Source organism: Salvelinus sp. IW2-2015, unplaced genomic scaffold, assembly GCF_002910315.2.
Source record: "Salvelinus sp. IW2-2015 unplaced genomic scaffold, ASM291031v2 Un_scaffold4803, whole genome shotgun sequence".
NCBI classification, from domain to species: domain Eukaryota; kingdom Metazoa; phylum Chordata; class Actinopteri; order Salmoniformes; family Salmonidae; genus Salvelinus; species Salvelinus sp. IW2-2015.
In genome coordinates, this window is record NW_019946072.1 from 26,432 (window position 1) to 37,265 (window position 10,834).

Below are 10,834 nucleotides of genomic sequence, written 5' to 3' on the forward strand. Positions count from 1 at the left end.
GGCACACACCTGTCTACACTGCATTGGGAAAATATTCAGACCCCTTGACTTTTTCTACATTTTGTTACATTACAGCCTTATTCTTAAATAGAATAATAATAAAAAATCCTCATCAATGACCCATAATGACAAAGCGAAAATAGGTTTTTAGAAATGCTTGGGAAAGGGTACCAAAAAATATCTACAGCATTGAAGGTCCCCCAAGAACACAGTAGCCTCCATCATTCTTAAATGGAAGAAGTTTGGAACCACCAAGACTCTTCCTTGAGCTGGCTGCCCGGCCAAACTGAGCTATCGGGGAGAAGGGCCTTGGTCAGGGAGGTGAACAAGAAACCGATGGTCACTCTGACAGAGCTCCAGTGTTCCTCTGTGGAGATGGGAGAACTTAACAGAAGGACAACCATCTCTGCAGCACTCCAGTCTAAATATATACTGTACCTCCATTCAATTAGGCCTTTATGGTAAAGTGGCCAGACGGAAGCCACTCCTCAGTAAAAGACACATGACAGCCAGCTTGGAGTTTGCCAAAAGGCAACAAAAAGGACTCTCAGAACATGAGAAACAAGATTCTCTGGTCTGATGAAACCAAGATTTAACTCTTTGGACTGAATGCCAAGCGTCACGTCTGGAGGAAACCTGGCACCATCCCTACGGTGAAACATGGTGGTGGAAGTATCATGATTTGGGGACGTTTTTCAGCAGCAGGGACTGGGAGACTAGTCAGGATTGAGGGAAAGATGAACAGAGCAAAGTATAGAGAGATCCTTGATGAAAACATGCTCCAGAGTACTCAGGACCTCAGACTGGGGCGAAGGTTCCTCTTCCAACAGGACAACGACCATAAGCACACAGCCAATACAATGKAGGAGTGGCGTCAGGGCAAGTCTCTGAATGTCCTTGAGAGCCAGAGCCCGGACTTGAGCCAGATCTAACATCTCTGGAGAGACCTGAAAATAGCTGTGCAGTGATGCTCCCCATCCAACCTGATAGAGCTTGAGAGGATCTGTACGGAAGAARGGYAGAACCTCCCCAAATACAAGTGTGCCAAGCTTGTAGCATCATACCCKAGAAYATTCAAGGCTGTATTTGCTGCCTAAGGTGCTTCAACAAAGTACTGAGTAAAGGTTCTGAATACTTATGTAAATGTGATATTTTAGTTTGTTTAATTAGTTTGCAAAAATGTCAATACAACCTNGGGCAAGTCTCTGAATGTCCTTGAGAGCCAGAGCCCGGACTTGAGCCAGATCTAACATCTCTGGAGAGACCTGAAAATAGCTGTGCAGTGATGCTCCCCATCCAACCTGATAGAGCTTGAGAGGATCTGTACGGAAGAACGGAAGAACCTCCCCAAATACAAGTGTGCCAAGCTTGTAGCATCATACCCAAGAAGATTCAAGGCTGTATTTGCTGCCTAAGGTGCTTCAACAAAGTACTGAGTAAAGGTTCTGAATACTTATGTAAATGTGATATTTTAGTTTGTTTAATTAGTTTGCAAAAATGTCAATACAACCTGTTTTTACTTTGTCACTATGGGGTATTGTGTGTAGATTGATGAGGGAAAAAAAGATTTAATACATTTTAGAATAAGGCTGCAATGTAACAAAATGTGGAAAAGGTCAAGGGGTCTGAATACTTTCCGAATGCACTCTTTATTGGCAAAAATAAGGGGTACATAAAAATAAAAATGTTTCCTTAGCTTCCTTATATCTCTCAGATATAGGACAAACACTTCAGAACAAACTTCCTATAGATTCATTGGGGGGACTATCTGTTCTTCCATGTAGTGAATTTGCTATTCAATGCCTTTGTATGGGCTATTAGCAGTAAAGCCAAATAAAATAGTTCATCAAATAATTTTGTATATATTTTTTTAAACTTCAAGGGGTCTTAAAATTACAAATCAAATAGCTAAATTATCCTTGGTATGACCTTCTTAAAACAATTCCATATAGCTTAGTCGAACCCTATTCTGAGCCGACTTCGCATTCGCCATCCGCTCAAGAGGGGCATTTGGTTCACACCCGGGAAGCAGCCCAATTAGAAAACGAATGAAATCCCTTTCAACCGATGTAAACTCCTCCTACTCCTCCTACCCTCCTCCTACCCTACCCTCCTATGTACCGGCCAGGTGAGCTAAAACAACATTCTCAGTGGAACAGAATGAGAAATGGAGGAGCCACACCTATGCAGAGGAACAACATGTCAGTAACCTGTGAGCAGGTAAAGAGCTGCATTTCCAGGCTCGCCCAGGGCGTCAAAATCACCTAAACCGTTGTGGAAAACCACATCAGTTGCTCTTAAAAAGTCTCTAACTTAGGTTGAAAGTATTAACACAGATAGCACAACATATCCATGTGTATCATGGTATCCAATGACTTTGTTATGCCTGTATAAGTTGTATTATAAGAATAGTCTAACCAACATTTCTGTCAAATTAAATCTAACCAATATATTGTTGTACACAATAGATGGTTCAAAGGAGAAGCGATCCCTCTAAAGTGTTGTTTTATTGACAASTTAAAAAGTGCCTTTGCCTCCACGTCTTTTTCTAAAGTGAAAGTTGGTTATAACTAGTATAACTAGCTACTAGTCTAAAGCCCATGGCTCAGTTTATTTTTCAGTCATGAGCCTTTAATGAAATATGACGCACACAGCACATTGCCCACAGTAATTTTCCAGTGAAGTATACTGTCCTCTCAAGCTCTTCTGTGTTATCAGATGTGTCAATGTAGCATAAACACGGAAGCTGGGAGAAACCGACCCCCCTGTGGAAAAGTGAGACTCACAGGTACATGTCAGTTGTTTTGCTCTAGGACGCCAACAGGTCTCACAAGATTTGTCTGAAGGTCCCCTGGTACCAGTTGAAAAAAATGAATGGAGGTACAGTATATATTTAGACTGTTTAGTGTAAAAAAATAAGGGGTCAAATACATGTAAAAAAATAAATAATACAACAGGTTTCCTGTTCTTTCTTATATCTCTCAGATATAGGACAGACACTTCAGAACAAACTTCCTATATATTCATTGGAGGGGACTATATGTTCCTCCATGTAGTGAATCTGTTATTCAATGCATTTGTATGGGCTATTAGCAGTAAGGCCACAAATATAATTGTTCATCAAGTAATTTTGTATATATATTTTTTACTTCAAGGAGTCTTAACATTCAAAATCCAAAAGCTAAATGATCCTTGGTATGACCTTCTTAAAACAATTCCACATAGCTTAGTAGAACCCCTGCTCCCATTGCTTACACGGCTTACACTGTTTAGTGCCAAAAATAAGGGGTTAAATACATGTAAAAAATAAAATACTTATTTTTTCTGATCTTTCTGATATCTCTCAGATATAGGACAGACACTTCAGGACAAATTCCTTTTGATTGTTTTGGGATACTATTTGTTGTTCCATGTAGTGAATCTGTTATTCAATGCGTTTGTATGGGCTAATAGCAGTAAGGCCAAAAATTATTTGATAACATTTTTATTTTTTATTTAAAAATATATATTTCAAGCAGTCTTGAAATTCAAAATCAAATAGCTAATTGATCCTTGGTATGACCCCCTTAAAACAATTCCATATAGCTTAGTACAACCTTGTTCTGAGTCGACTTCGCCAAGCACTCAAGAGTGGCATTTGGTTCACASCCGCGAAGCAGCCCAATTACAAAAGAAATGCAATCAGTTTCAATRTGGAAAAACTCCTCCTCCATCGTGTYKCGGCCAGGTGAGCTAAAACAACATTKTCAGTMGAACAGAATGAGAAATGAAGGAGCCACACCCATGCAGAGGAACAACATGTCAACAARATGTGAGCWGGCAAAGAGCTTGAGTTGCAGGCTGCCCAGGGCATCAACATCGACTAAACCGTTCTGGCAAGCTACATCAGTTGCACTTAAGAAGTCTCTAACTTAAGTTGAAAGTATTAACACAGATAGCACAACATATCCATGCGTATCATGGTATCCAATGACTTTGTTAAAATGGTATTATAAAAATAGTCTAACCAACATTTCTGTCAAATTAAATCAAATTCATATATTGTTGTACACAATAAATGGTTTAAAGGAGAAGTGAGCTGCAATAGCAGCTCCCCAAAATTGTTGTTTTATTGATAACTTAAAAACTGTCTTTCCCTCCACGTCCTTTTCTAAAGTCTAAGACACAATGGGTTCAATCTAACTACGTAGTCTAGAGCCCACGCCTCAGTCATGAACCTATAATGAAGTATGACGCACACAGAACATTGCCTGCTGTACTTTTCCAGTGAACTGTGAAGCCCCTTTGAGCTCTTCCGCAACACGGAACCTGGGAGAAACCGACCTCCTTGTTCAGGCAAGAAGAGAACAAAGACTTGTCACGCCACTTTTTATGCAACAGACCTAAAGAAGCAGTTCAAACGTTCTTAGTTTGTTTTAAATTACCTCCATATTTCTTACAGACTACATTTGAATCTGGTAAGCTATGTTACGATAGACTTGTTTGTAATATAAGTGTTTCATTGAAATGGTGATAGCCTTCAGGAAATGTATGATGTGTATTTTGTTATAATTACTATTACCATAAACAGTGTTTATATGGTATCGGATCCTGAGTAGGCTAATAAAAATAAATATATGTTTGCCGAAGACAAGTGTCTTTGGTGAGAAGAAAGTGTTTTATACTTTGGCTTGAGAAAGCCATTAGATAAGTAACACTGCCGTGTTCACGTGCTATCGGAGTTATCTGAAGTTCTGACTGGGAAGTTTCACTTGAATGACCCAAATCAGAAATACAAGTCGGGAAACTGAGAAAATTGTAGAGTTGTGACCTGCCGAATTTATCTTTTACATTTTCAAACAAAACTACAATATGGGTAGGGCGTAATGCAGCTAGTTTGATCATATTGTTCATGTTAAGCAAGCTACAATAGCTAACTTAATTATAACCTTTTTATTTATTTTATATCACCGTTATTTAACTAGGCAAGTCAGTTAAGAACAAATTCTTTTTTACAATGACGGCTTACCAAAAGGCAAAAGGCCTCCTGCTGGGACCGGGGCTGGGATTAAAAATGTAAAATAAAAATATAGGACAAAACACACATCACGACAAGAGAAACACCACAAAACTACATAAAGAGAGACCTAAGACAAGGCATGGCATTAACACATGAAAACACAGCATGGTAGCAGCACAACATGGTAGCAGCAAAAAACATGGTACAAACATTATTGTGCACAGACAACAGCACAAAGGGCAAGAAGGTAGAGACAACTGTCAGAAAGTGTCCATGATTGAGTCTTTGAACGATATAAGCAACGTTAGTTAGCTTATCAAGCTATCTAAAGTCTTATTGGTTGCATGCTGAATGCGCTTAAAGAAAAATGGCTATAAAAACGATTCTAACCGAAGCTACATTCCTTGCCAAAAGACAACAGTTTAATCACAAATTCAAAAATGGACTTGTTGACTGAGGTAGGAAAATAAGTATTCCAGCAATGGGCTGCAGTTTTTGATGAACTGCATCATTTTCAGCTTAGGTTACTTTGCGGGTACCCTATTTACCGCAGTCACAAATACAAAATTGTCTATATCCTAAAAATTTATTAAAAAAAGCTTTTTAGTATTCATTTCAGGTTAGGTTTAGGCAAAAGGTTAACAGTGTTAAGAAGCGAAATTGTAGAAACAGTCAGGTTTTCTGACTTTGTGGCTGTGATAACTAGTGACGACTCTACTTTGCGAACTGCTAGTGCATTTAGAATTGCTTAGCCTCGGCTATTACCCCCTAAATATAGACAGGAAAATATACACACTGGAAATATACCAAAACATTAGTTTGATAAAGACAAAGAGCGTATTTTCATCAGAACCGTTAAGCCTACTCACCAGACAGACGGCCTACTCCCCAAACATATGTCGTAGCCTTAATTCATCCTCATGCAGTGTTCAATGAAAAATAGTTAATACATTTAGATCATTCCAAGGAACCGCATAATTAACTAAATCGAACGTCTGTATATCGAAAAGAAGACCGATTTTGGTTTGTAACCCTAAAAATGTGTCTTTCAAATTGAGCCCTGTTCAAATTGAGCCCTGTTTTAAGGTTTCAAATGATCACTCTTTCAGAATAACTGTTCAGACGCGAGATGCGAATCACTTCGAACTATTCTGTTCTATTTAATTTTTTTATATTACATCATGTTTTTCCTATAAAATAGTTGTCTTGATTGTGATAAGGGGTCGGGAAATACGAGCGTCTATATTAGCAAAACAAGGCTGTCATTGCACAGCTATAGGCTTCTATAAGCAAGCTCCACTCTTCTGAGGTTACTACCATATTGAAGATGTGTTTCAGGATACACTATAACCAGTTGATATTACAGTTTCAATAAATTAATCTTAAATGTGTTTTTTTTTATTGACTGAATTGACCTACATGAAACAATTTAGCTATTAGGATTCCTTACCTGTAATTGTTATGATAAATTGGACATTGTTGACATATTTCCCAGTGCAGACATTGTTCTAAAAATAGCTTATTTTTTATTTGAGTACTGGAGTACTCAAACAGTCAAAAAAAGTCAAATGCCCATCCCTAGGTTTATACGGAATGTTTAGGTGTATACAATTATTTCATATAAGCCTATTTCAACTTTATTTGGTGTGTTTCACTCAAATAAACTATTTATTGGAATGACATTTAAAATGATAATTGTCATGTTGATTTGATGGGATGGTAGACCAATACAATTTTTTTTTAATCTATATTATTCATGAGTAGTGTTTATTCATTTTGGTGTGGATTTGTCTAGTTTAAGTGTTTTTCTTGCCCTACTTGTTCACCAGCATTTGTATTGTTTTCCCAACAGTCATCGGGGAATCATCACATCAATGGGGTAAAGATATTTCAATTATAAAAATGTAAGAGATGATATATATATATGAGGCTCCAGGTTATTTACATGGAAATGACGTTGGCCCACACTTTGTTTATTACATTTATTGACTTGCTGAATTTCAGTTGTTTAAGAATTTACTTAGGGCATGTCTGGGTTCCTTACCTAGTTTGCAAATGTGTATTTCTTGTTGTTTTAGTTAAATTAATACATAATTGTACAGTTTTATAAAACAATACTTATACTGTGTTATCATTTTATACAGGTCGTTAAAGAGGATAAAGACTGAGTTTCTTCATTGTGAGAGTGGGAAAAAAGGTATCAGCCGACTTTCTTTATGTAGTGWATTGTCATCCAATGGCCTTTGTATTCAGACACTTTAAAAGGAAATGTCTGATTCAGCTGACATATGCAGCATTTACCGTGAATGCGATCTCCGTGAACTCGGGAACATTGCCTTTAAAAGCCGCATTGCCTATTACCCGCAATTGGATTGAATCCCGGGTTTAGACAACACTAGACCTCATATTTTACACGTTTAATGTTTTTCAATAAACAATTTCCATGAACATTCACATTTCATGATAGAGAAATTGAATGTCATAAGAAGATAAAGTTGCTTGCTTACTGGTGACTTGTGGCCACTAGGGCCCCTCCTTCACTATATGAAAACAGTGTCTTCATGTTTTATGATTGGTTGTCATTCTATACTATATAAGGCCTAAAGCCGATTCTTTAAAAATCCACAAGGAAATCAAAAAGCTAGCTGATCCCATAGATTTACATTCGTTGCGCTGATTCTATTTAGCATTCCTGCCAGAAACTACCTTCAACTTCCTTCAAACTGCATGTAGAGACATAAAAATGGTATCCATGAGTTCATATGACTCTGGGTAAGTAGAACANAGCTACGTAGTCTAAAGCCCACGCCTCAGTCATGAACCTATAATGAAGTATGACGCACCAGCCCAACCTCACATTCAATTCGCGCATATATGTACATAATATATTTCAGCATATTTCGTGCGTTTTTGTGCATTTTTGTGTGGTTCAATTCGTTCGAAAAGACACGAATTTAACCAGTAGGCGACACATGAGCCTTTGCAACAACCATAGACGCGTTAGCCAGTGTTTCATTTATTTAATTTACGTTATGAATATATATATATATTTTGTCTTTATTTAATCCATATTAAAACATTGTGGTTGTATGCCTATATGTACTGTTTTCGATTTTTCTGAAAATACTTTTCAGTATAGAATGAATGTAATCAATGCACGATGGCTAATGGAGTTTTATTCGGTTCTAGTTCCATGTATTTCTTACAAAAACAAACGTGTAAACCATTTTCATTGATCAGAATGTAACTGAAAATACAATAGCAACCTTGCCATTGTCCATCAATACCAAAACATTTTTTTTGTTTGTTTAACATTTGGGGAAACGTATGCAGTCGTTGTAGTCTTAAATTTTGTTGGCCAACCAAAATTACCAAAACGTTAASCCGTAATAAGGCTAGGGTGGCTGAGTGTAAATACATGGCTCTAAGTGTAAGCACCTTTCACTATAAACTTTCTTGTGTTCAAAATACAGTCAGTGTGAAATAGCTAGAAAGCTTTCGTATTTCCACTTGGCTGCACCTCCGGTTATGAGAACGATAAATCAAGTGCAATACCTGCGTTGACCTGTGAGAGCAGCAAAACACCGGAAAGCTTCTAAGCCTACCGGAAAGTTACAAGAAGAACAAGAATGGTGACCTCATCCAGTCATGTGACATTTGTTGTTTATAGATTTTTCGCCCACACCAGATGTCTAGACCCTGGTCAGATAACAGGTAGGTCGGGATTACCATATCTAAGGATCAACAGGAAAGATGCCCATTAAATGTTATACCTATTATTGAAAAAAACTAAAAGAAGTTGAACCATTGGTTGCAGAGGGATTAACCTTGAAAGGTTGAGTATTGCTTTCTAAAGCTGAAGGTATCTCCAGACCTACATATGCAGCCCAGTCTCTATACCTTGACAACAAAATAGCTAAAGCGGTTGACCAGGTGCTTTTCAAATTCATCTGGAAAAATCGTACACATTATATTAGAAAATCTGTCATTATGAACTCATATGAATATGGTGGACTCAATTTTTTGGATTTTCCTACTTTGAATAATACTTTTAAGATAAATTGGGCCCAAACATTTTTTAAAGAATCCTACTTCAATTTGGAATTTCATCCCTCGTTACATCTTCTCCCGTTTTGGTGGCCTCAATTTTATGTTACTTTGTAACTATAACATTGATAAGATTCCTGCAAAATGATCTGCTTTTCGCAGATAATTATTCTTAGCTTGGTGGTTAATATATAAACATAATTTTTCCCCGCGTAGGTATTTCATTTGGAACAATAAGGACATTTTGTATAGAAACTATTCTTTATTTTTTAAGAACTGGTTCAATAATCATATCTTGCTGGTGAGTCAACTTTTTAATGCAGAAGGATTGTTACTCAATTATGAGGAATTTTTATCTCGTTACAATATCCCTGTAACAACTAGAGAGTTCGCCATAGTCTTTGATGCTATTCCATCTGGAACTCTCATGTTGTTTAGAGGTGTAGCCAGACCTCACCTTCTTGACCTGCCCTCCTTAATCCAGTTGACTCTCCAATAGGGAAAATATGTTTCTCCTTGCTCCCTCAGTTCAGAACAATAGGTCTATATGTTGCTCTTATTTCAAAGGGATATGTATTCCATATGTTCTGTACAAGTTACATGGAATAATTTGGTCACTAAATACTGTTGGGAAAATCATTCTCACGTATTATGTTAACACCACCTACATTAGGCTATATATTCCTAATTTTCCCTTCTTTGCATCTTCCAAGAAATACACATGCCACTATCTGTATTCATCTGTGATCTCCCATTGAAGAATGAGACGAGGACCCTAGAGGACGTAAGGAGTTATGAAAATCCTGTTTCAGGACAATCAGGTAAGAGGTCCTACATAGTCAGATGATCTAAATTGATCGAAACCTTTGACACTGTAGCCTTTAAGGACCATGTTGCACACTTCATAGAACAACATGAAAAAAAAAGGAAGACAAATAGTGCATTGTTGTAAATTGGACAGACTGACTATCTGCAAGTAATATAAATATGTATTTGGTTATGCAAAGTATTTGTAGATATCAGTCAGTGCTGCGCAATGTGGAAGGAGGATGAAGACCTTTACGACTGACTGCAAGACATAGTAAAAGACACACACGCAATTCAATTTGACAAATCAGCTTGTCATAACGAGGTTATACAAGTTGTGAAAGGAATGTGCGTATGAGTGGAATGGTCTCTAATTGTTTCATTTTTGAAGATGGTACATCTAAGATCCCCAAGACCAATGGATGAGCATGAAAGGCATAAAAAAAAATAAAAAAACAGAATACCCTTGCTGAGATCTCAACTAAGAGAAGGACCACAAGCCACTGGACGAGGCCATTAAGAGTCAAAGGCTGGCTGAGAAGCTCAAGACACAAGCGAACCCAGGGTAATGTATAATTACCGGTAATGATTTGTCTTTTGATTTATAAATTTAATTAATTATTTTATATGATTGCACGGTTTAAAGAGAGTAGGAGAGAATCTATATTTATGTTTTTAGTAGGTATACGGGATAGATGTTGATTATTTAAAGGCTTTTTATACTACCTATTTTATCAAGCAATTGATTATATTAAGTAGTTATCTGTTTGGTCTAGAATCTTTTAAATATTTATTTTATTTGAACTTATGTTAACGATATTTATTGATTGCAGAAGTGCATGTTTTTATTTGTATATATATTTAATATATTAGTAAATAATTTGAATGTTTTAAATTGTTGTTTATAATTTTTATAATTAATAATAATGTTAGGTGGGATTTTTATATTAAGTTAATTATTTTAAATTATTAAATTTATGA

The 10,834-nt window shown here is 36.8% G+C and overlaps 1 protein-coding gene across 2 annotated transcripts in view; it reads left to right on the plus strand.

The window, feature by feature from the left end:
• The first annotated feature begins 4,268 nt into the window (after nt 1-4,268).
• LOC112077654 (uncharacterized) overlaps nt 4,269-10,834 on the plus strand; it is a 16,617-nt gene continuing 10,051 nt past the window's right edge. Inside the window, exons 1-3 of one of the 2 annotated variants that reach the window (XM_070441785.1) lie at nt 4,269-4,457; nt 6,852-6,903; nt 7,144-7,196. In XM_070441785.1, coding sequence (XP_070297886.1) covers nt 6,902-6,903; nt 7,144-7,196 — 55 coding nt within the window. In that variant the 5' untranslated portion in view covers nt 4,269-4,457; nt 6,852-6,901. The remainder of the gene's footprint in view (nt 4,458-6,851; nt 6,904-7,143; nt 7,197-10,834) is intronic. The other variant, XM_024144140.2, reaches the window with a different exon arrangement.